We start from the raw sequence: 27365 nt of genomic DNA on the forward strand, positions 1-27365 counted from the left end.
TCAAGCTGAACCGAACTTCTGTAGGTCTCTTTGTCAAGAAAGGTTTTTATTAATGCTGTGCTCTCTCACCCAGGTTATTAAAATCTGTGAGCGTTGATAGAGTGCTCAAACATGAGTGACAGCTGCAGCCCTGCCGCGTGCTGCGTGTGTTTGCATGTGTGCTGTTTTGAGAACAAGTGAGGAAGAGTAGTTCTCTCTGTGCCCGCTGGATCGTGTGTGTGTGTGTGTGTGTGTGTGTGTGTGTGTGTGTGTGTGTGTGTGTGTGTGTGTGTGTGTGTGTGTGTGATCTTGTCGCTGCACCCTTCCATTTATCATCTTTGACATTTGGCTGTACTCCCCCTCTATCTGACCATCATCTGAGGAAAGCACATTTTTCCCATCAGAAATCCCGTTGTGACTTTTTTGCGTCGGGGGGGGGGGGGTCGCTGATACTTCCTTTGGCGAGCCGGAGAGATACATAGATGTGAGCGGGCTGTGCCCCTTCTATGTGTGTGTCCTTCTCTATCAGCGTGCACAAGTAATTGTGTGTGTTTGGGCTTACGTACGTGTGTGTGTGTGTGTGTTCGATCAGTAGGGTAGTTATGGATATGTCTTTTTGCACACACACACCCACACACACACACACACACACTCTCTTAACATGGATGTTATCAGGGCAGTGAGGGCTCCAGTGATGCCCTGCCTCTTGAAAATACCCCCTTTCTTCGCTGCTGCCAGCCGTGCAGAGGGTTATATTTAACCAGCTATCTCCTTTACATCCCCTCTCCGTGCTCCACGGGGCTATCGCACCAACACTGCTGCCACCATCGCACTTTATTTTTATTTTTATTTTAAGCCTTGTGACAGGAGGCGGAGATAAGAGATGCAAAGCCAAGTTGTGAGTGGCGTCCCCCCCCCCCCCCTCTTCTTCTCTATTTCTGCTCTCTCTCCAACAAAAAGACTGCATCTTTCCATCTCTCTTTTCCCTTGTTTTTTCTTTAGCTTTGCTTGTCTGTCTCTTTATCTGTATCCCCCCCCCCCCCCCCCCCCTCTTGTGGTATTTCTCTTTACTTCTCAGAGAGGGTTTCCTGGTAAAAGGCAGTGGGAGAGGCAGATGTTCAGCGCGGTAGGCAGCCGGAGATCTCACAGATGTACAACTCTGTCGTGTGGAACGATGGCGTATTGAATATTTTTTTGCTTCTATACACATTCACCATATATGACACTTGACTTTGGGTTCAGTGTGTGCATTCAAAACAACTAAACCCATTCAAATGAAGACAAAGCTTCCTTTCATTATAATAGTGTTCTCTATTAAGGCTGATATTAGCTTCTTTCAGATAGTTCACCCTCTCTGTATCTGTCGGATAATAAATAACAAGGATGTAAAGGAATGCCAGACTAAGTTTATATAGTCACCATCGCATACACACAAGTTTCACACTGTAAACGGCTTGTGTCAAAATGCTTTTAAAACAGCAATCTGTATCAAGATATGTGTATGTTCTACTAATATTATTCTATGACCTATTGTTCAAATATCAATATCATTATTGAATGTCATAAACCTGTCTCGGTGTTCTGACAGTAGTATGCTGTGCTATTCTATACCGACTATATCCGGGAGTGTCCCTTCTTTCATTGAGTTCTGCAGGAGCAGCAGGCATGCAGTGCATTGTGGGAATGCTGTCATTGCACATTTAAAGCGTTCTTACTGTGTTTTTAGCTCAACATTGAGATCAGTTTTCTGTATTTTCCAGCGAGTAAATCTTTGCCTGTGTAAGTTCCTTGTGGAGGAGTGTTGCTCCTTTCAGCCTGTCCTGTGGGAGGCACCGTGTCCATAATTACTAACATTATAGAGACGGCACAAACGACCTCCCACCCGTATGGAGCAGGATGCTGCATCGGCCAATCAGCAGTGAGAACAGGGCGATATTCAGCTGGAAAGCCTGCACAGTCGACCAAATAGGAGCATGTCCGCCATCAGGGCAGGGTTCTCGATTTTCATGACCTCAAAACATCATGAAGACCACAACAAGCCACTAGAACTTCCTGCAGGACGATGGTACGATAGTTGAAGGTTCTGCAACTGACAAACAATCGTGTTGACCAGTTGCACTGTGAATTGTTGTGGATTAAAATTGCACAACAAACCGTACCACAGGGTAGTGGTTGCATTCTCTGTCAAGTTTTTGTATCTGTTTGCCGGAGCGGTTCCTGCCCCCCCTCCTGTGTTTAGTCTCTGGGACTAGCAGAAACACATTTGTGCGTGTGTGTGTGTGTGTGTTTGTGTGTGTGTGCGTGCGTGTGTTTGTGTGTGTGTTGGTTCCTCTGGTGTCGCTGCACAGTTGCCCTGAGGTTTCTGACACTGAAGTGAAGGCCGCTGTACTTGAGTGGGCGGTCGTGTGAGGAGCAGAATGGACTCTCTACAGCAAGGTGGAAGACAATTAGGTGAGACTAGGCAGAGGAGGAAGAGAAGAAGAAGTCATTGAAAAGAGGAAACCTGGAAAGCGAACGATGAAACGTGTAAAGATCATTTTATAACAAACATTTTCATAGATAATAAACAGATCAGCTGAAGATCTTTGTTGACTCTCTTCAGCGTCCGCAGCATGTGAACGCAGAGCTGGTTCATGTCAGAGATGTGGGGGGGCCTTGTGCTCAGAGAGGGAGGTGAGCGAGGGAGTCTCTCTCTCTCTCTCTCTCTCTCTCTCTCTCTCTCTGTCTCTCTCTCTCTGTCTCTCTCTCTCTCTCCTTCCTCCTGCATACCATCATAATCTCTCATCTGCCTTTCGTTTTTATTCAGCGTTGAGATCAAGGAGAAGGGTTCGCAATCAGGCTCATTATATCATGCACACACACACACACACACACACACACACACACACACACACACACACCACACACAGCACTGGCAAACACCAACCACACAAAAAGTCCCATACACACAGACACGCTGCACACACTTTGATGACATTTATCTCATGCTGATGGTAAAGTCCTAGATCCACCTGGATCCACCTGGATCTGATCCTCCTTAGTTCTCGTCTCTCATGTTCTCTGTTCATTTGATGCAGTGAATCAGCAGATGTCACACAACCTTGTAACCAATGACAGGCATCAGGCTAATTCTAGTACATAGAAGTGATCACATTGACTTCTGCTGATACGATTGCAGATAGTGGATGATTTTGCCATAGCAGCTGGTTTATAAGACTCCAGATGAACTTTGTATCACCACCGCCACTAAAAGCCAGAGCCAGTGTTAGGAAGTTAAACAAGTCATAATTCATCTCTAATATCTATTTTCTATTCATGTGAAAACACATCGGATTCATTTCAAGTTCGTCATCAAAAACTACATTTTATACGATTACATTTGAACACATCAGGATCAGGTTCTTTCACGTTAGAACGTCCATGTGGGCTTTGGGGAGTCAGGCGGTGTGACTGTGTGAGGCTGGCTCAGTGGCACCTTGGGTTTAGTGGGACATAGGTGTTGGCATTTTGGAGAGCGACATAGAAAGCCATAACTATAGTATTTTTAGTCAACTTAGATAACCGACAACCCTTTTCAAATCTAAAGAGTCGGCTTTGCAGCAGCTGTTAGATTTCTAAACCTGGAGAGGGAATCTCAAATAGCATTTAACAACGTATTAGCTTAAAAAGTAATTACGCCATGGGAGCCACTGGTTTATTACGCTAATAGCAATGAGGCTCGCTCAGAAAGGCTCAATGTTATTTACTGACTGCTCCTAACTGCTAAATACAGCTAAGAGGAGCTTTAGTTATTGATAAGATATGAGACAATAAGCAATCTTGTTTCTAAAATGACTTTATAAGCCTGGTTTTCCACCGACAGTGAAGTGTGAAAACCTTGAAAAGGAGTCACTGGACGTACATATGTTGTTTTGTCATTATTGGTGTATTTTTCCATGTGAGAAGTGGCACGAGTCGCTGCAGCGCCGGAGAGCGTCTGCAGGGTAGACCTTGTGAATGAATCCCATCAATACAGTTCACAGCCAAAACCATGTCGGATACGGGAACGACCTTATTTCACCAAACAGTGTGTGTGTGTGTGTGTGTCGGTATGTAGACGTGTGTGAACATTCTCACCATTGTACTGAAGGCCAAGTCTCTTTGTCAACGGAGAGCAGCAGAGATACGAAAAGAAACACTGTCTCTGATATGATTTGAGGCTGGAGCGATGCTGGTTAGACTTCACATGACGTTGACCTTGTGAGTGTGTGTGTGTGTGTGTGTGTGTGTGTGTGTCAAGCCAGTTCTTCTTGACCTTCCTTTGACCTTTCCGTGAAACAAAAACCCATTGGTTGTTTCAACTCTTAGAATTTGGCAATATATGATTAGATCACGTGTGTGTGTGTGTGTGTGTGTGTGTGTGTGTGTGTGTGTGTGTGTCTCGTAGAATCGTGGAATGTTTCAGCAGTGGGAACCCTGCTGTGTGTGTGTGTGTGTATCAACCTTGTATCCCGCTCCACTCGTGGCCTTGCCTGGCTGTTGGGTTTTGGGAGGGGGGTGGGAGGGGTTGTGGGGTGGTGGAGGCTTGTTTGAGATAGGAAGGGATTCAATAAGTAGTTGAATCAACCCCTCCTCCCCCTGTGGATCTTAGGACGGTGGGAAAGTTCAAATCTGCTGCTATTTTCTATCTTTTATCAGGCGGGCTTATCGGCTGGCTTTCTCGTCTGCATGCCTGGCTTCAATAGTCCAGGGTCTCAGCTCGGGCTGCATGGCAACTGCTCTCTATCTCCCTCCCCACAAACTCCTCCTCTTTCTTTCTTTCTTTTGGTTTTGAAACACCACCTGTTCTTACTCCCTTTTTGTCCTCTACATTTTATCATTAGCAGTCTGTTCAAAAGACAAAGAGGATGTTCAGTATCTGCCGTTCATGTTTAAGCCGCTGTTGGTCCTGGAAAGGTCATGTCTGATAGGATGTCATCTTTATTCATGGCCTTCAATGTGGAGCGTCACATGATATGCAGATGGGGCGCGTCTATTGATGTGTTTCATGTATTTAAAACAATTAGACTTCTTAAAGCATACGTTTGATCTGATTCATTTAGAGCCCCCTATTGCCCAGAAAGTAAAAGACAACAATAAACCATGAAAAACCAACATATTTACTAAATGCTGGGGGTCCTGCGAGTTTGGGGAGCTACAATGTGGTGAAAAGGTTGAAGAACCCCACCTCCATACTGTTAAATACAGCATTTAGCTTCTGAGGGACAATGAACGTGAAACAAACATCAGCTGTGTCATTTCATGAAGTATTAAGAAGTCTCTGTGAGACATTGCATTCGTCGAGCTGAGTATCTTCTGCGGGATCAAAAGTTGTACTCACTATTTAGTGAGTACAACTTTTGTTCCTCCTTCCATGTGTTTCTAAAGCTACACCCACAGTCAGTGGCAACTTGTAGATACCAGGTGGGTGTTCCATGAGTGGCAACGTGTAGATACCAGGTGGATGTTCCATGAGTGGCAACTTCTAGATACCAAGTGGATGTTCCATGAGTGGCAACTTGTAGATACCAGGTGGATGTTCCATGAGTGGCAGCGTGTAGATACCAGGTGGATGTTCCATGAGTGGCAACGTGTAGATACCAGGTGGATGTTCCATGAGTGGCAACTTCTAGATACCAGGTGGATGTTCCATGAGTGGCAACTTGGAGATACCAGGTGGATGTTCCATGAGTGGCAACTTGGAGATACCAGGTGGATGTTCTATGAGTGGCAACTTCTAGATACCAAGTGGATGTTCCATGAGTGGCAACTTGTAGATACCAGGTGGATGTTCCATGAGTGGCAGCGTGTAGATACCAGGTGGATGTTCCATGAGTGGCAACGTGTAGATACCAGGTGGATGTTCCATGAGTGGCAACGTGGAGATACCAGGTGGATGTTCCATGAGTGGCAGCGTGTAGATACCAGGTGGATGTTCCATGAGTGGCAACTTCTAGATACCAGGTGGATGTTCCATGAGTGGCAACTTCTAGATACCAGGTGGATGTTCCATGAGTGGCAACGTGTAGATACCAGGTGGATGTTCCATGAGTGGCAACGTGTAGATACCAGGTGGATGTTCCATGAGTGGCAGCGTGTAGATACCAGGTGGATGTTCCATGAGTGGCAACTTCTAGATACCAGGTGGATGTTCCATGAGTGGCAGCGTGTAGATACCAGGTGGATGTTCCATGAGTGGCAACTTCTAGATACCAGGTGGATGTTCCATGAGTGGCAACTTCTAGATACCAGGTGGATGTTCCATGAGTGGCAACTTGTAGATACCAGGTGGGTGTTCCATGAGTGGCATGAGTTTTTTTTCCTTTGAGGAGTCTGCAACACACACACACACACTCACTCCTTTACATGCTTATCACAGCAGACACACGCTCACTTTGCATTGGGGCTTTCTCAGGAGCACAGCACCCCTCCTCGCGGTGTTTAAACCGTAGTGTGCTGCTCCGCTGTGATGTATGTGGGAGTGAGGCGTCCTTGAGCAACATGAAACAGTCTGTCAGGGTGAGTGCGTCTGAAGTGCTGCCAGAGAAGAAAACGGTTGTGAAACAGAATACCAGAGGAAAGACTTGATCCAACACATCCAACGAACCTCTTTCTATGAACTCATTCCAGCTCATTCAGTCCCACCGTTTTGCCCGTTGATTGGCGCACAGTATTTATCATGTGGCGTCAAAACGCTCGCAGGACATTCCTCCATGACACGGGAGCCGTGTGCAAAGTGCAGCCAACATCTGTGTGAAACCAACCAGGGCGGTGGCAGCCGGGGCAGATGTGGCGCTCAGAGATGAAGCGAGGTGACGAGCTCTGACACCATCTCTCTGTCAAAGGTGATGACATCTGCTGAAATGCAGCATCTTCCATATGTTATCTTAGGATGAGAGCGCTCCCTTTAGACACACTGTTGCTGCTCCGTGATCGCCCTCTATCAGTCCATGTTCCTTTGTTCCTTGAAGAAATCCTAGATGCATGGTGATATTATATAATACAACATAAAAGGACACCTTAAATGAAATGATCAAAGACTGTTTATTAATGTACTTATTTAACACTTTAAAATTCCTTTGTCAGTGATCCCTGTCGGTCTAACCGTTTACTGACAACTTTCTAAAACTATACCACTGTGGGGCTGGTCTGATAAATCTGATTGTGCTTTGTATCAATCAGACACGTCTGTACAGAAACAAACACATGTCATAGATTATGGAGAAGCCAGTGTCTGCGTTGTCCCATCAAAAGCAATGACAAGTGTGTTGTTCAGCCGTAAAATATAGAGAGAAGAAAGTTGGCAAATCAAAAAGAACTATTAGTATCGGCCTCACATCCAGTATTGGTGTGGCTGAATGTAGACAAAATGTAGCATCTTAGAATACGCTTCAAATGAATATCGATCCGACAGTGAAAATAGTCCCCTATTTCCTGCTGCTTGAGTAATATTTACTAAAAAGTGCAGGCTCAGCTGTTATTTTCTTTTGTCTGTCTGCTAATGTGGACAATGATAGTCATATAGAACACCAGCCTTATTGATTATATGAACATTTCAGTATTTAAGTCAGAGCTCTTCGTAGCTGTGTGTGTGTGTGTGTGTGTGTGTGTGTGTGTGTGTGTGTGTGTGTGTGTACAGTATTTGTCGGGCTGCAGCTGTAACATGGCGGGACTGCTATCAGGTCTGAAGCAACACGCTGTTCCAACATGGAAAGCAGCAGCAGGGAGATTTATTTCCGTGGACTCGGGCCGCTGAATAGTCCTCCTGAGAGGCGCCGGACCATCAGATAGGCCCGCTGTGAAGAGGCTGCTGATCCCCTCCTCCAGGGCTAGTTTCTCTCTACAGGGGGGTGGGGGTGGGGGGGCATGAAGGATACCCTGTCACCGGACCATCCATCACGGCCTGCACCAATGCAAGGCACTGTGGGTATCCTTGATGCTACACCTGCCCTCCTCACGCCCAGATATGTCCTCCTCAGAGGAGGGGAAGCGTCTCTCGTTCTATTTCCTTTAGCCTCTATCCCTCTATCCCTCCATACCTCTATTCTTCTGTCCCTCCATACCTCCATACCTCTGTCCTATCCCTCCATCCCTCCAACTCTCTGTCCCTCTGTCACTCCATCCCTGCATACCTCTGTCCTTACATCCCTCCATCCCTCTGCCCCTCCATCACTCTATCCTTCCATCCCTCCGTCCCTTCATCCCTCCATCCCTCTATCCTTCCATCCCTCCGTCCCTCCATCACTCTATCCCTCCGTCCCTCCAAACCTCTATCCTTCCATCCCTCCATCCCTCTGCCCCTCCATCACTCTATCCTTCCATCCCTCTGTCCCTTCATCCCTCCATCTCTCTATCCTTCCATCCTTCCGTCCCTTCATCCCTCCATACCTCTGCCCCTCCATCCCTCCATCTCGCCGTCCCTCCATCCCTCCATACCTCTATCGTTCCATCCCTCTGCCCCTCCATCCCTCCGTCCCTTCATCCCTCCGTCCCTTCATCCTTCCATCCCTCCATCCCTCCATCCCTTCATCCCTCCATCCCTCCATCCCTCCATCTCTCCATCCCTCCATACCTCTATCCTTCCATCCCTCTGCCCCTCCATCCCTCCGTCCCTTCATCCCTCCTTCCCTTCATCCTTCCATCCCTCCATCCTGCCGTACCTCCATCCCTCTGACCCTCCATCCCTCCGTTCCTCAGTTCCTTCGTCCCTCCGCCCCTCCATCGCTCTGTCTCTCTATCCGTCCATCTCTCCGCTGGTCGGCTCCATCGTCATCTGTCTCTCTCTCTGTCTCTCTGTCTCTCTCCCAAGGTTCAGCCAGTGTCCCACCCCTCCATCTCCCCAGGACCTTTATCAGGGAGACGGCTCTGCTCATTAAGGAGTTAATTTTCTCACTCCTATCTCTGATTAGTATAGTCAACCTAAAGCGCTGTGAATTCTTCAAATTTTCTTCCTTGTTATCAAAAAGGGAGAGGGAGAAAAAAAGATGGGAATAGGGGGGATATTTAATCGGTTAAGTAGTCTTCCAGGGGAACTAGATTTCTCTCTCTCTCTCTCTCTCTCTCTCTCTCTCTCTCTCTCCCCCTTTCTCTTCCCAGCAATGTAAAGAAATCTCTCTGAAAGCCGGTCCAGCTCAGTAATTCAGTTTTTAAAGCATGCGAATGGAGGAGGAGGAGGAGGAGGAGGAGGAGGAGGGGGGGTGCGTGTGTGTGTGTGGGGGGGGGGGCGGTGGCGGGGAGAGGGAGGGAAGAGAGAGAGAGAGAGAAGGAGAGAGGGAAAAAAAACGACTTGATGAAATTCCGCTATCAGCTCCGAACCAATATGCAAAATATCTCGCTGGAAATCAAATAGCTATTATGTTTTCATTTCCACGTCGGCGTATTTGCTTAATGAAGAGGAGACAGATCAGACCGGCAGAGAGAGTCTGCAGGAGCCGATAACCGCCAACGGCTCCCAGCTATCCGCACAGAGTGACGCTCCCAGTCACCACGCTTTTTCACAGGGAGGGGAAAAAAAGAAAAAGGGATGGAGGGGAGGCAGAGAAAGAAGGAGGGGAGGGAGGGAAGGTGATGGAGTATAAGGGATAGAGAGAGAGGCATGAGTGATATTGAAAGGGGACGGAGAAGAAGAAAGAGATGGTGGTGGTGGTGGGGAGAGGGGGATAAGGGGATGAGGAACGGAAAGATAATGACAGAAAGAGAGGAGGAAGCAAGAATATAAAGGAGAGGCTGCAGGTTGGAATGGAGGGAGGAGAGGAGAGATGGAGGCTGAGAGAGGTGTTGCTGAGAACAACCGGATCCTAAAATTCCAACAATGCCTTTTTAAATTCTTCTTTAAAGGCCTTTCGACGCCATCAAAGTCCCAGTGGAATCCATCAAATGGCTTTTAGAGGTCTGAAATATGTCGCAGTTTGTCCGTATGTCATTTCCAAAATGTTGAGCATTCTGCCGCTTTTGATGTTTGGTGTCGTGCTGCGTTCAAGTGCAGCAGCTCACCCCCTGTATCATTATCATTAGCCTGACGATATGTATTTCCCTGACGGCTGTGATGGACCTATTTTTCTTCCCTTTTTCTCCCCCCTCCGGGCGTCTCCCTTTTATCTCAGCATATTTATTTCTCCCTTCAGTCCGTCCTTCACATCCTTTTGTGCTTCTTACGGGTGGCAGAAAAAAACCGCGGTGGCGTGGAATTCAGATGTTCCTCTGCTCCGCCAAAATGATCTGGACACATACAAAACACTTTTAAATGAGTAGTCTTTATTATTGTCCCGAAGGGTCAAAGAGATTTGAATTGATGTGGAGATATGATGTGAAGAGAAACCCAACTATTACTCACATATTTTTTATAGGGATAATCAACATGTGTCAAATCTGTCATGATGAGGATACAGTATGTTTGGGTTTGCCTCTCCCGTTTCTTATGCATCTGCAGGATATTTTGGATGGCACATTTCTCAGTGAGTGGAGGACTATAAAGTACAATGGGCCATCCTGGTTACGCTTCCTTCAGTACGTCGTCATCGTCATCACCAGTATAATTTTTGCAGTGGCTGTTTTAGTGATCGCGTGAAATATTAGAATGTGTCCTATTGAGTATCAGTCATTGTCTCGGTCTGTTTCCTACCTTTGTGAAACACAATGCACCATGCAAAGTGGAATCAAGTGTCTTTTTCTCCGTGTAATACACTTTTAGGGGTTTCCACATAATGTTGATTTGCCGGCACTTTTATTTTGAAAACTGACTATAGTTTAACATTACTTTGATAACGTTCTTAGACTCTTGAAGAATTGATGAGCAGATAAAGATCGAATTCTGAAGACTAAAAGGAATATATTTGAGTTTTTAACTGAAAAAGCAGTCATTTGAAGACGCCCCCTGTGGCTCTGGGGAGTGATGAGCATGTTGCAGTATTTTCAGATTTGAGTGATTCATCAAAAAAATGAACATCATAAATGGTTAGTTACAGCCTGGCCTTCTGCTGTATCAAAATCAATTGTAAATATTTGAGTTGCAATCCCTTAAGATTTCAGTCCTGGTTGATTCATAATTTATATTTTAGTGGTCTTGTTGTTACGAAGAGCTTCAAGTTTCCTGAATTGTGTGTCATTTTTTTGTTCAATGGAGGAAAACTGCAATCCAGCATTTTCCCAGTTTGTAATACTGCAAATATACAAATATTGCATGACTTTCATTGTGGGCCATTAGCTCCATCACCACCGTGTCACCTCCGACAGATACACACTTGACAAATGAAAATCTTCCAGATTGAGATTGCCATTTAAAAAATGTTTACAACTAAAAGCTCCATTGGGCAGTTTGTGTTCCAATGGACGCAAACCCTATGTCTGTGTCAGTGTCAGAACTCCCGAGAGGTGTTGCAGAGGACTGGTGCACCCTGGGAACTGCGAACACGTGCGTCCCCGGGGTTCCACGTCTGTCCAATGGGCCTTGCTTGAGTCGGCCGTCCCCAGAGTAATCATTGGGCCGTCGTTAGCGGCTCAGATCCTAGAGGCCGAGGAGAGAAAGCTGATTGTTATTGAGGCTGAATATAAGGGATCGATATCGCGGGCTGTGTGGACGCTTCCTCCCGTGTGAGGCTTGGCGGTAGGAGGAACGCCGGCCATGGAGCTGTGATAAGAGCCCACGCGGCGCTTAAAGAGCAAAAGTTGATTAAAAAGTATTTCCTCAGGGGAGGGTAATTCTCTTCGCTGTGATCAATAAGTGGCTCCTCTCCAGTGCGTGACTCTGTGTCAGGTACCTTAGTTTCTCCCTGGAGAGCTCACACATCCTCCTCCTCTTCCTCCCTCTACAAACCCTCCTTTAATGTTCCTCCTCCTCCTCTGATTTCCTCTCCCAGTACGCGCCGCTCCCTCTCTTGCTTTCAGGTCTGATGCGGGTTATTAGCGTGAGAGCGCCGAGGCTTGCGTCCGTTTAATCAGGCTTGTTGAGCACGCGGGTTTGATGTGTGTTGTCTCTGTGTTTAATCAGCGGGCTGCTGGCTGCAGGTTTGATGTGAACGGGGAGTTAATAAAGCAGTATCTTTGGCGCCTTCATCAGCCTCCCCAGAGACAGACGGCTGCCGTCTCAAGTGTTCTTGTGGTAGCCTCATCTCGTCCTCCATCTACATGGACAGGAACAATCCTCTGTCGTTTTGTCTCCAGTTTGAAAACCGTGTTGGCCTGAAACACCTTCAAAATAACTTCAAATGTGGTCGGTCCCTGAAGTGGACGCCGTACATCCAGGTCTCGGTCTTGAGCTGGGTCTCTAAGGCCAGGTCTGGCTATGGAACCTCAGTACTGTTTGAATACCAATTAAAATGTGTCCATTGTGTCTGCAAGGATTCCTTTCATGTTTGAGTATTCCATTAACGTGTATGAACTCAAGTAGTAAAATAACCCCAGGTGATCCTTTTTTTGTTTTGTCTGATCAATTGTTCTTAATACCCAACAACAAAATGTGTTTAGCATCAAAAACGACTAGTTTCTTAAAGTTTGTGTGATCAGATTATGAGTGAAAAACTCTATCTGTTCAACCAAGTTGTATGTACTAAATGATTTATACAAAATAATTGATATTTGATCAATAATTGTATATATATGTATATATATATATATATATATATATACATATATATGACCCTGCAGAGGAGAACGTTCAAAAACACCAGTCCTTCTCTGTCTGGAACAGACCCTGCAGAGGAGAACGTTCAAAAACACCAGTCCTTCTCTGTCTGGAACGGACCCTGCAGAGGAGAACGTTCAAAAACACCAGTCCTTCTCTGTCTGGAACAGACCCTGCAGAGGAGAACGTTCAAAAACACCAGTCCTTCTCCGTCTGGAACGGACCCTGCAGAGGAGAACGTTCAAAAACACCAGTCCTTCTCCGTCTGGAACGGACCCTGCAGAGGAGAACGTTCAAAAACACCAGTCCTTCTCCGTCCAGGAACGGACCCTGCAGAGGAGAACGTTCAAAAACACCAGTCCTTCTCCGTCTGGAACGGACCCTGCAGAGGAGAACGTTCAAAAACACCAGTCCTTCTCCGTCTGGAACGGACCCTGCAGAGGAGAACGTTCAAAAACACCAGTCCTTCTCCGTCTGGAACGGACCCTGCAGAGGAGAACGTTCAAAAACACCAGTCCTTCTCCGTCTGGAACGGACCCTGCAGAGGAGAACGTTCAAAAACACCAGTCCTTCTCCGTCTGGAACGGACCCTGCAGAGGAGAACGTTCAAAAACACCAGTCCTTCTCCGTCTGGAACGGACCCTGCAGACGAGAACGTTCAAAAACACCAGTCCTTCTCTGTCCAGGAACGGACCCTGCAGAGGAGAACGTTCAAAAACACCAGTCCTTCTCCGTCTGGAACGGACCCTGCAGAGGAGAACGTTCAAAAACACCAGTCCTTCTCCGTCTGGAACGGACCCTGCAGAGGAGAACGTTCAAAAACACCAGTCCTTCTCCGTCTGGAACGGACCCTGCAGAGAACGTTCAAAAACACCAGTCCTTCTCCGTCTGGAACGGACCCTGCAGAGGAGAACGTTCAAAAACACCAGTCCTTCTCCGTCTGGAACGGACCCTGCAGAGGAGAACGTTCAAAAACACCAGTCCTTCTCCGTCTGGAACGGACCCTGTAGAGGAGAACGTTCAAAAACACCAGTCCTTCTCCGTCTGGAACGGACCCTGCAGAGGAGAACGTTCAAAAACACCAGTCCTTCTCTGTCCAGGAACCGACGGGAAGTGTTTCCTGAATTCCATCAAAGTTTTATTTGCCCTCGAGTTTGGAAATCTGAATAAATGTAAGCTTTTAGTTCACAGAAAGCTCAGTGGTGCTGTTGGATAAGTCTCCACTTGATGTTCCTCCCACAGAGATACACATGGAGGCTATGTCTTTTTATTATTACTCCATCTCTGGAAACCAGTTCAGTCCAATTTTCCTTCACGCCGTAACAATTAATGAGGCTTTAACTTTTAAAGCGGCAAATGAAGTAGAATGTGCCGCACTTATCACATGGCCGCTATCCTTCCTGCCAACTATCCCGGACAGGAAGAGAAGGGAAAGGGAGAATATTTCTCCTTGGATAAAAGTGGAGCTGAAACTTTTCCGCACCATTTGATGTCTGAAAGCAGTGATGCAGCGATTGATTCATTAAACCACAGTCGTAATGAGGAAGGAAATCATAATTCAAACTTACATTTTAAACAGGAAATATAATTGGAATTTTATACAGAGAAGTCCCTTTGTACAATTATGATTAAAGGAAAATTAATTGTATGAAAATGTCCTTATAGATACTGAAAATTAGATCCAGCAAAGCTCTGGCGACATTCTAAAAATATTGTGTACAGGATCGATCTTTTTTTTTTTTCTTTCTTTCTTTCTCCTCTACTTCTTTTTTTCTTATGAAGGTCCAAATCTAGCTGTGTTAATTTTATCTGAAATTAGAGTGAACCATGCAGGCGTGGAAGTTGAAATTAGCCTAAAGATGTTTCATTTACAAAGACAGAAACACTTTGTCAGCCGGCGATTGTTTCCCAGCATTATCTCTGCCTGCTTTTAATTGCTTTGGAAGTGAAATTAACAGAATTACAAAAATTGCCTCTCCCTTTTTCTACAAGCTTCTTTATTCATGGGTATTGTTGTGTGCTTTGTATAGATTATAGACTCCTTTTGTTCCAGTATTGTAAATATATACGCCCCTAGTCACGGCTTTAGCACCGAAACAATCCCTCCGTTGGTTCGACACCACCTAATGAAAATTAATTTACAACCTGTCTAGAATGGGGGAGGAAGGAGGGAAATCAAATCCAGTAGATCCTGGCTTCCTCTCATTTCACTTCACTCTGACTAGTCGGATAGAAACGTGCCCACCTGCCTCGTCTCCCTCGGCAGTGATGAACCCTTTCTGCTTCACTCTAGCACTTCCTAATCCTCTTAAAAGAAATGGTTACCCTGAATTAATAATTCACGAAGCGTGTCATCCGACGCACATGAACATTTTTAAAAAACAAAACCTTTCATAATCAGCTCGCCTTGACACACTAATAACTGTAACTCGGTCATTCGATACAGAAGAAGAAACAAAAAAAAAAAACTGCCGGTAAATATGACAGTATATTTCAAGGTTTAGAGCTCTTAATACATCATTAATGCAGCCTGATGTATTCATCTTATAGAAGGAGTATTATTAATGAAGCAATTTAAAAAAAGTCACATTAAATCCATATTAACTGACTCTTTTTTTTTTTTCTTTGGGATGTAATCTTCAAACAGGCTAAAATAGATCAAAAGTACTGTATAATTACTATGGTCAGCAGGGATTATGAAACTGTAATTGATACAGATCAGCCCTGCACTAATCACTCTTTTAGGTATACTGTCATTTGGCTTTAAGGTCCCCCTTGGCTTCTTGCTATTAATCTTCTGGATTAGACCGTTCAGCTTGTCCAATTCTGGAGTAGCTGTTTTGAATGAGTCCAGTCGGCGACACTGAGTAGCTTGTTCAACAGTTTATTTTCCACCTCTCCTGCCTCCAGGCCCATGGGATGTCCTTCTGCAGACTCAAAGTGACATTTCATATTATGTCCTCATACTCTTATTATTCATGTTCACGTCTTGCTATATTTAAAAGTAAAGGGATGTGCCAATCTCTACTTGAAAACAGTAAATACTGTCTCCATCCAGATGGCAATATTTCTTCTTCTTTGGTAGGTGCAGCTCTGTTGGCGTCACAGGGTTCTCCAAGAAAAAGTGGGTTTGACCGATGTAGCTACGCATTCGGTTGTTCATGTTCCCTCCTTCTTCTTCTTCTTCTTGCAGGTTCCCTCGGGGATCTCGGCGGCGAGGAGGAAAACACACCGGACAACCTCAGCCTATCAGGAGAGGAGGGCGGAGCCTCGGACCCAGATGATTCAGCAGAGGGGGACAGCTCTAGTCCCCCGCCGTACACGTCGCTGTACAATGAAGGTAAGAGGAGGAACAAAGCAAAACAATAACCAGTCCATTAAAACAGACACTGTACTTGTTCAACTTACAACCGTTTCCTGTGCACTTATACTATTCTACAGGTTTACTCTGGAACTGTTATATAAGGAAATATCACCGGTGAAAACTGTTGACTGTGTGTGCGTCAAAATAAAGGCTGACATTTTGGTCAAATAACCACCAGCTCATCAGGAGAACTGCCCTTGTCTTTTTATAATGATACTATGCTACTGACAACACACACCTCATAGTAGAATAAGCCAGATGTCGAGTTTACTGGCAGTTATTAGTGGTTATTACCAGATGTATCTGCTCATCAGGACTCAAAGTCTTTCTTTCATCTACCTGTTATCTGTGAGGAGACAGTTACCGTCACCCAGAGACAACTAAAACAGACTGAGGAACCATTATGTTTCTCCTTTATCTCCATCGCTCTATAAATGAATAAAAAAAAAATTCTCAGGGTTCAATCTTGGCTCCAGTGAACCTGCCCTCCCCCCATCCCCCCTTGTGCCGTGCGATAGCAGAGTTTTTCAGTCATATTCTTTTGACTTATTCAAGATTTCACGAGCTGTGTTTTTTATTTATTTATTATTTTTTTTAATCTCAAAAATTCCTGCTCTTGTGAAATTTTGGGGCTGGAAGTGATAAGCGTCTGTTGGTTGGCTTGGTTTGATAAACCCATGGAAATTCTGTCAGGTGCTAATCGAGACGAGATTAGAGATTAGCTATAGGGGTGTGTGTGTGTGTGTGTGTGTGTGCTGGGGTGAGGACTGGCTTATGTGTGTATTAGATAGAGGAAGATGAGAGAACTCAGGCAGACTGCACATGTGAGCAAGTTTCTGTCCGTCGATGGCAAACTGACTCGGTGTCTTTGTTTCTTTATTTGTGTGTTTTAGCCTTTAGCCCCCCCCTTCTCCCAACACACACACACACACACACACACACACACACACACAGCCCTCCCCTTCACACTGTTGATTTACTCTCTCTCTCTCTCTCTCTCTCTCTCTCTTCTCCGGGGTTCCTCGGTTGCCCAGCGCTGCCATTATCAGTTCTCTGTAAATCAGCCATGTTTGACGAACCTGCTCTTTCAACCTGGGATCAATACCAGGTCTTTATCTGTCCAGAGCTGGCTAATAAAGGCAAGGCCTCTTATCCACCATCTGGAAGAGAGAGAGAGAGAGAGAGACACACAAACACACACACACACTGGAGATAACCGCCCTGATAACTTTAGCAGCAACCCCCCCCCCCCCCCACACCCCACACCCCACACACACACCCCCACATTCTACCAGTAACAGTACTGAGCTCTCTGTCTCTGTTCTCTCCATCACACCCACCTACTCCACCTGAGAGAGGGAGACAGACAGTATATTAGTGCTGATACAATGAGTGGACACACACACACACACACACACACACACACACACACAGCTTTACTGAGGAAGAGTGAAGCATCTGTTCAGTATCTCTCTCTCTCTCTCTGTTGTGGTGTTTTTTTCCTCTTATTCTCAGAATTGCTCCACAGTTGCAGCGAAATGCCGAAACAAGGTCCCTTCTTCTTCTTCGTCTTCTTCTTCTTCTTCTTCTTCTTCTTCTTCTTCTTCTTCTTCTTCTTCTTCTTCTTCAAAACAAGTCAATCATGCGTACATCACAGGAAGTGTGATAGAATCCCCTTCTGGCCTGATTACCCAGAATGTCGCCTCCTCTTCACCTCTAATTGTCCTGCCCTCGTTTGGACCAATCGCAACGCTTTTTGCAACTTGCAGTTGTTTTTGTCATCAGAATCTGATGAGTGGCGACAGAAGTGTATGTGATGACAATGTTGATAATAGAACAATAGCTTCAAGACTTATCCAGGTCCAATCTGAAGCTCATATCAGCCTCTCTGGGTTAGGGTTTGCTCCCTTCTCTGTTTCATGTGAACTGAAATCAAAACAGGTTCATGTTTGAATGCTTGGTTGGCATTTTGAGGTATTCTTCGGAAACATAACAGTATATAGAGAGGCAACGAACCCCCCCGGTTGGATAGGAGCAAGGGGGCCACAGACGCATGCGGCATGCCATCAGAGCACCTCCAGTGACCACTGTCTCTACAGGCAGCTCCTCAGCCATCCATAAACATGATGAAATATAGCTCATTGTACTAGAGCTACCGTGTGGGTGTCTTTACATTTGCAGTGAAGGGATCCACTTCATTATGTAGGCCCCGCCCTCGTGATGCCTTCACGCCCCTTGTATTTCTGTTTGGTTGGGTGATGGCTGTTTTTCACACACTGAAGGATTAATCGTGTTCGCCCCGGGCGGTTTCCATTATTATCTGACTTTTTTATAGAGGAATTCTTCAATGTATTCAATAACAAACAATCAACATCATTTTAAGCATAGTATCCAGGAGGTAGGAATCACTGGGGCCCTACTCAACATGAAAGGAGGTAACACAAGTGCAATAATTCTCACAGTGAATCCAAACAACTACTATGTATAACTACTAATCCTCACAACTACTGAACACATTTGTGGGACATTACTAATATGAACCGTGAGCATACCTTTGTATATATCCTGATATCTTTCAGACATTGAGATGTTACTTCCAGCTCCGTTACACTATAGATATGTGCAGTGGATGGAAATGCTGACGACCTGTTTCACTCATCTGTCCCATGACTTTGTGATGAGAGAGAGAGAGAGAGAGAGAGAGGGAGAGAGAGAGACTCTGTAGAAGTTGTAGAAGAAGATTGTTGGGTGACTTTGCCCTGCAGGTGTGACAGGGGAAGTTCAGCTTATCAGATTGATGGGGACTGTCTCGCTACAGGGGGAGGAGAGGAGAGGGGAGGGGGAGGGCAGGAGACAGAGCGAGAGAGGGAGGAGGGGGTCTGGCAGAAAAGTGTCTGTCGACTCCTCCTGATACCTGCCTCCATGTCTGAGATGATATGGGAGATAATATTGATGATATTAAACGCAATAACTGTGTCTCCAGCTCCCCCTCCTTCGCTTCAGCCCCTGCAGGATAAAATCAATGTGCCATTCAATGTGATTTATAGCTGAAAATAATGGCACTGTTTAGGCAAGGGTGTGTGTGTGTGTGTGTGTGTGTGTGTGTGTGTCTGCTTGCTTTAGTGTGTGTACAGTATATCGCTGTGTGTCTACATGTGGATGAGGTTGAGAGGTGGACGTGATGTGTAGATGGATGATGGATGGTGTGTGTGTGTGTGCGTGTGCGTCTGAGTCTCTTTGTGTGTGTGTGTGTGTTGATTTTTTTGACGATGAAGATCTAATCTCCCAACGGTTGCATTAATAACTGCAGATTGTGAGGGTGTGACGTGGTCGCCGGGCGTTTATGGCTGGTATCGATCAGGCGCTATCGCTGTTTATCGGAGTGGGAATGCAAAGGGTAAACACGGCCTTTGTGCAGCCAGCTGAGGTGTTAGAGGGGGGGGGGCTCAAGTTGGGAGGAGGAGGACAGAAGAAAGTGCATTATGTGCTTTTCAAATAGAGACAGCAATGATATTAATGTGTGTCTTTAAACAAACCTGGAATCACTGCAGATATAATATTCTATGTTTCCCCAGCAGCATTTGTGTTGATCATCCCTTTGATATTTCTGGATGAGAGAAGTAGTTAATGCTCCATTTACTTATGGCATTAAGATCTCCCCCCGTTATTGATTAGCCTGGTAGGAGACACATGCGATAATTCTTGCTTATGACATAATAACACACGTGTATGTGCTAAATTATATAAGGAAATGTATCACTTTATAATGACCATCATTAATAATCATTTATCTGTTTAACAGTAAAATAACTACTACTAACTTACCTATCCACTTATTTGAAAGTGTAACCGGTAAAGCTTCAGGGAGGAGCTAATCTTTGCAGTTCAAATCTTTGTATGTAGTGTGAATATCGTTTAGTTGGCCACCCAATAGAACATTTTAATGTTTTTACTGTGTCTTTTCCTCTTGATACTAATTGAAAGTCACTTTTTACTCCTAAAAGATGACACTCTTGTCTTTTTGCCTAATGTGGTCATTACAAATATAAAATAACAGACTTTACCGGCAAAGCCTTTAAAAACTAAACATTACATAACACTTTTGATAAGGATCCCGTTAATGTATTTTTTTTTTAATAGAATTCCTAATAAGATTAGTATTGAGCAGCATATTTTACAGTTCATCAAATGAACTTTAGCATTTCTGTACTTCTGAGTCAACATAAACATTAAAGTGCTGTATCTGTGAACCATATCCTTCCTGCTCTAGTCCAAACAGGGTGAAGGTAGCTTCCACCAGCATAACACGTCTTTATGCAGCAGAATATTAGCTGTAAACGTGTAATGGAGGCACGGACTATGAGGGCTGTCCGAACACAGAACGCCATGCTTCAGTGTTACCTACTGCAACAAGTTACCGTTAATCATGAACTCCGTTACACAACACTAACTGCATGACTGCATTGTAACCGCTAATATAATCAACTATTAGAAACACTTTCTAATGAGTTGTTTTTTTAAAATCAACTTAAAGATCTGGGTCAAGATTATTAGTGCAGTGAGCTTCTGACTCACCCTAACCCTTGGCCTGATGATCATGATGATGCAAGACCAATGAACAGAAGAGAGAGATCCTCGGCTCAGACAGCCTGAGGTGCTGCAACTATTAATCTAATCTCACTAATCATGAGCCTCGCTAATAGGGAGGGACCCAGCAGTGTGATGAAGCAGCTGATAGCGGCTGCACAGTCAAAGTTCAGGGTTCAGGAATGTGCACGCTGGGGAAGCACACCACACACGCACGCACGCACACACACACACACACACAGTCCCAGCCACGTGCGGAGGAACACACACATCTCTTTGATCAGCGAGCAGGAGGCTCTGTCATCAGCTTGATCAATGGCAGCAGGGATATCAATGCTGATTACAGAAACAGAAGGTGGTGGGCGAGACAATGAAAAGCTGTTGGAGGACAGGTGGACGGACAAAACTCATGGCAGAGACCTTCTGATCAGTCTTTGAGAATCAAAGGGTTCGTCTCTGCGTGGCGAGGTGTCACGTTACACAGCTCAGGGAGGCATTTCACTGCTGCCTTTGATCAACCGACAGGAACAGCCACTGACCAGACACACACGCACACACAGACACACACGCACACACAGACACACACGCACACACAGACACACACGCACACACAGACACACACGCACACACAGACACACACGCACACACAGACACACACACACCCACACACAGACACACACACAGACACACACGCAGACACACATACACATACACACGTATACACACTCACACACATATACACACACAGACACACACACAGACACACACACAGACACACATACACATACACACATATACACACTCACACACACATACACACACAGACACACACAGACACACACATACACACATATACACACACACTCACATACACACACAGACATACACACACACACACATATACACATGCACACATACACACCCACACATATATACACACACACACACACACATATACACATGCACACATATACGCCCACACATATATACACACACACACACATACACATGCACACATACACACCCACACATATATACACACACACACACACACACACACACACATATACACATGCACATATACACGTGCACACATACACACACTCACATACACACACAGACACACACGTACACACACATACACACACACACACACACACACCCACACACACATACACACACATACACACACACACACACACACACACACACACACACACACACATACACACACACATGTTGGAATATGTTTGAATGTGACTGTGTTATGTGTACAGAGCCCAGGACACGAGACTCTGGAGGAGGCCCCGATGATGAAGACGAGGACCGGGAGGAGCCAGGTCCGACACACAGCGACAGGGAGGAGGAAGAGGACGGGGAGGAAGAGGAGGAGGCGACGCTGTGGAGGGGTCCAGGTCAGTACGCTCAGCCAGTAAACCTTTTTAGACTTCATTTCAGTATTTTATTTATTTATTTATAAGGATTGTGAAAAGGTTTACTTCTTTGTACCTGCACCTTAATTGTAATTAAAGTTAAGTCATTATTAAAACTACTGCCCTATGATTTCACACAGAGGGGTTTGTAGACAATTTTAAATGAAATGTGCAATATCTGTTGAAGACCATATTTCTGCTCTGTGCACCTGTCCTACCTTGCCAGACCGGCTTTAGTGTGAGGTTCACATATGAATGTGTATACATACCTCTAAGTATTGACAGTTGACTTTAAATATTGTTTTAATAATTCACAACATTTAGCATTAAACATATACAGCTGTGTTTTTTTGTCTGAATGTAATTGGAGAGAGAGGAAGAGGCCAGGAAACGGACGTCAGATGGTAGATTTGATCATGAATACTACCTTAACCAGTAGTCGTTACCGAGTTGTGCTGCACATAAAATCATTATTTTATCATGACTGCTAGTGATAAAATGAACAAGTCCAAGTCAAGTCTCAAGTCTTTGATCTACAGTCTAAGTCAAGTCTCAAGTCTTTGATCTAGAGTCTAAGTCAAGTCTCAAGTCTTTGATCTAGAGTCTAAGTCAAGTATTGTGTCTTTGATCTAGAGTCTAAGTCAAGTATTGTGTCTTTGATCTAGAGTCTAAGTCAAGTATTGTGTCTTTGAGCTAGAGTCTCAGTCAAGTCTCAAGTATTTGATCTAGAGTCTAAGTCAAGTCTCAAGTCTTTGATCTAGAGTCTAAGTCAAGTATTGTGTCTTTGAGCTAGAGTCTCAGTCAAGTCTCAAGTATTTAATCTAGAGTCTAAGTCAAGTATTGTGTCTTTGAGATAGAGTCTCAGTCAAGTCTCAAGTATTTGATCTAGAGTCTAAGTCAAGTATTGTGTCTTTGAGCTAGAGTCTCAGTCAAGTCTCAAGTATTTAATCTAGAGTCTAAGTCAAGTATTGTGTCTTTGAGATAGAGTCTCAGTCAAGTCTCAAGTATTTGATCTAGAGTCTAAGTCAAGTCTCAAGTCTTTGATCTAGAGTCTAAGTCAAGTATTGTGTCTTTGAGATAGAGTCTCAGTCAAGTCTCAAGTATTTAATCTAGAGTCTAAGTCAAGTATTGTGTCTTTGAGATAGAGTCTCAGTCAAGTCTCAAGTATTTGATCTAGAGTCTAAGTCAAGTATTGTGTCTTTGAGCTAGAGTCTCAGTCAAGTCTCAAGTATTTAATCTAGAGTCTAAGTCAAGTATTGTGTCTTTGAGATAGAGTCTCAGTCAAGTCTCAAGTATTTGATCTAGAGTCTAAGTCAAGTCTCAAGTCTTTGATCTAGAGTCTAAGTCAAGTATTGTGTCTTTGAGCTAGAGTCTCAGTCAAGTCTCAAGTATTTAATCTAGAGTCTAAGTCAAGTATTGTGTCTTTGAGATAGAGTCTCAGTCAAGTCTCAAGTCTTTGAGCTAGAGTCTAAGTCAAGTCTCAAGTCTTTGAGCTAGAGTCTAAGTCAAGTCTCAAGTATTTAATCTAGAGTCTAAGTCAAGTATTGTGTCTTTGAGATAGAGTCTCAGTCAAGTCTCAAGTCTTTGAGCTATAGTCCAAGTCAAGTCTTTGAGCCAGAGTCTAAATCTCAAGTCTTTGCGCTAAGGTCAAGTCTCAAGTCATTGACCGCATAGCCATATCTAAGGAATTACAAACATGATCTGTATCATCATTATTTTATATACTAGCATACAGTGTTAGCATTTGATTAGTTGTTTGGTGGGCGACTGTGTGTCAGTGGTTAGCAGGTCTGTCTTTCAATCAGCGGTTCAATCCTAGTCCATGTGTCCTTGAGCAAGACACATAACCCTGAATTGCTCCCTGTAGCTGTTCTACGGTGTATGAATGTAAGTCGCTTTGGATAAAAGAGTCAACTAAATTACATGTAATGTAATTTATGTATATGATCCCTCTTGCCTGATATTAAATCATTTACTAATACAGCTTTAGATGACAGAGATCTAATATTTAATGTTCCTGTTTTGTTGCACTGTTGCAGTAGTGATGTTAACCTGTATGAGGTTATTTTGTATGACTCCTCTTCTGGTTACTTTTGATTTAATTAATTGAAGTGGCCGTGGGACAGACACAGTCTCTATAGAGTTAAGGTTAAGGGTGGGTAACTACTCGGATGGAAGTGCAGAGAAAGGTGTAAGACAACGACTCTGCTTCTGCTTCCTGATCTGAACTCTGGGTCATGGATTAAGTCCGTTAATCAACTTCGCCATGTTCGCAGAAATGAGACGTGCTCCATCCCAAGTGGGATGAATGCCGTCTTGACTCATCAGATCAGGCTTTCCCCAGAAAGTCTGCCAGTTATCTATGTAGCCCACATTGTAGAATGGACATAGACTAACATTACCCAGGTTAACAGGAACATATTGTGCACATTATTAGGCATGCAATGGTAATATATTGTGTAATAACTAATAATTACATAACAGCATTTTAGATCTATTTATTTCTGAAGTATCAGGACAAGGAGACTATTGGGTATGGTCAAGGTTAAGAAACTAAAATACTTCAATAAGGCCAGAACATCGTTGGGGGTTGACCTCGGTGAAGAGCACCGGATGTTTCATGGATTGTGGAAATCTGGATCGTTGTCCATGCCTACTACTCATTATTCATAATTGATGTCATATCCATTGAATGTGTTATGTTGTTCATCTGTACACATGACATCTATTGCTTCTGTCCATCCGGGGAGAGGGATCCTCCTCTGTTGCTCTCCTGAAGGGTTCTTCACTTTTTGGGGAGTTTTTCCTGATCCGATGTGAGGTCAAAGGTCAGGGATGTCGTATGTGTACAGATTGTAAAGCCCTCTGAGGGGAGTTTGTCATTTGTGATTCTGGGCTATATAGAAAATAAACTGAATTGAATGTTGGTGGGCTACAGAATAGTCAAAAATGGCCGTATTCCAGCCAACATACTATCATTTGGACTCTTCATATGCTCTCCAGTGGATCTAACCACCCTGTACGCTGTGTGTGTGTGTGTGTGTGTGTGTGTGTGTATGTGTGTGTGTGTGTCCTGGAACACGCCTCTTTCAGGGTCCGTTGTGTTGTCCCACTGTAGGAGATGTGGATGTGACAGGCCTGGAGAAAATGTATTCAAGCCGTAACAAAAACACACACACACACGGCTAAGAGGAGATAACAAGTAAATCGCCATAATTTTATTATTTATTTCCTCTCTTATCGAGGTTTGTTTGGTTATTTATTTCTCTCTGTCTGTTGTCTTCAATGAGTTAAACAATGCAAGAAGATTACCGCACTATCTCGCACTATTTCCTTTTCATGCTGCGCACGTTTTATGTCTGTCCACGCGCGCGTGTCTGTTTGTGTGTGTGTGTGTGTGTGTGTGTGTGTGTGTGTGTGTGTGTGTGCGTGTGCGTGGTGCACGTGTGTGTTTTAATTCCTATGGTGGGGAGGAGAGGATGTGTTCATTATCGTCCTGTCCCAGCCTCGTCCCTTTAACAGTAATTGGAGCGATATTAATTGCTGCGCTCCGGCTGGTTGATGGTAGCACCATGATGCTGCACTGATAGGGCCGTCCGGTTTTCTTTTTTTTCTCTCCCCCTTCCCCGCCTCACAAACTAACTGCTTGTGAGCGAGGCGGAGGGATGGAGGGTAGGGGAGGGAGGAGGAGGAGGAGGGGGGAGAGAGAGTAAGGGAGAGAGATAGCCCCTCTATCAGCTCCGGAGCAGGCGCTGTCTTTATCAGGAGCACGATTGGCAAAAAGGAAACTTTGACCGGTCTGAATTTTTCTCTTATCGTCAAGCCCCCCCTTCTCCTTCCCCCTCCCTCCCTCCATCCATCCACCTTCTCCTCCTCCGGTCTCTCCATCACCACTAACAACCCCACTAACAGCCCTCCTCCTCTCCAGCCTCCAACAGCATACATCTCTCCTTCTTTTTCTCTTTTTATTGTCTTCTTGTTCTTGTTTTTCTTGTTCTTCTTGTTCTTCTTGTTCTTCTTGTTCTTCTTGTTCTTCTTGTTCTTGTTCTTCTTCTTCTCCTCCTGCTTGTCACAGCGGGACTGGAGTCCCTGGCTAATGTGTTATTGTTCATACACAAGGTTCTCCATGTAGCAGACATTTGCAATAAACAGATGAGAGGGGAGGTGTGTATTGGCTGCTATGGAAATAAAGTGTGTGTTATCTCCTGTGGGAGTGTTGGCATTCCTCTGGTTTCTCTCTACACCAGTGCAGCTTCTAGCGTTGACTCCAATGGGGAGAACTACAGGTGAATAGGCCAAAGATTTACCTCAAAGATATCGCCTTGAAACCTCCCCAAGGTTTCTGAAATCGCATTTCAAGTATGCAAATAAACATAAATCAACAGTACAATATTGTGTAAATCCGGCTAAAAATGATTTATGAACAAACCCCTGTGTAAAAACCTTCAAAATACAAAGAGGAATGAGAGTGGAAGGAGTGGTTTGAGAAAACTGCCTTTAAAAATATGTATTGACACTTCAGGTGAATTGGGTAAAAGATCAGAAACTAATAGAATACGACGGGCATTGTCTAATGGTGACTTTTGGTCACAAATATAATAAGTATAATAAACCTCTAAAGCACTTGGTTTAGCAAATAGTCGAACAACAGAAAATATTGATCAACAGCAATTTTGATAGTCAATTTGTTGGTTCCAATGTGAGGATATTCTACTTTTCTCTGTTTTATATACTTTAAAATCTATCTGATTTTGAGCTAAACTAAATGAGCAATATTTAGACCAATCAATACTTAATAGTAAATGATCATTATTGATTTGTGAGTTTTTATATATGATAATAGTTTAAATGTTTTCATCCCAGATGAGTTGGCAGACTGTGTGATTCATCGTTTGTCTAAACATTGTAAAATATGACAAAATGCTCATTATAATTTCATGGTGATGATTCAAATAGTCCATTTTATCTGAGCAGTATTTTCAGAATTGACTCTAATGTGTGACATTGAAGGGCATAACATCTTTAGACACAATAAATCGATTCTCCTTTGATGAATTGACTTTCTGTTGATTGACTAATAATCAATCGGCAAATCAACCACTTAAAATAAAATGTTCTTGGGCACGCAATGAGAAAAGTGCTTTATTATATCCATGTAATGACAATGTGCTTCAGCCTTAGTTAGTAACAGAAGTTACTGTCGGACAGCATATCGACTCTTCACATTTCAGTCGTACTCGTGTCCCTCTTTTGTCCATATTTGCAATCTTTCTCAGCGTTCACCTTTTCTCCATCATTTTCTCTCTCTCTTTTGTCTTCATCTCTTCCTCCCGAGTCCTGACACGTCTCTCTGTCTTTACCTCTA

At 44.3% G+C, this 27365-nt stretch overlaps 1 protein-coding gene across 2 annotated transcripts in view; it reads left to right on the forward strand.

The window, feature by feature from the left end:
• zfpm1 (zinc finger protein, FOG family member 1) overlaps window positions 1–27365 on the forward strand; it is a 94294-nt gene that overhangs the window by 25738 nt on the left and 41191 nt on the right. The window contains exons 3-4 of one of the 2 annotated variants that reach the window (XM_034533977.1): window positions 15810–15956; window positions 21845–21982. In XM_034533977.1, the coding sequence (XP_034389868.1) occupies window positions 15810–15956; window positions 21845–21982 (285 nt within the window). Of the gene's footprint in view, window positions 1–15809; window positions 15957–21844; window positions 21983–25093; window positions 25203–27365 lie in introns of those variants that run through there. The other variant, XM_034533979.1, reaches the window with a different exon arrangement.

This window comes from Cyclopterus lumpus, chromosome 6, assembly GCF_009769545.1.
Source record: "Cyclopterus lumpus isolate fCycLum1 chromosome 6, fCycLum1.pri, whole genome shotgun sequence".
NCBI classification, from domain to species: Eukaryota; Metazoa; Chordata; class Actinopteri; order Perciformes; family Cyclopteridae; genus Cyclopterus; species Cyclopterus lumpus.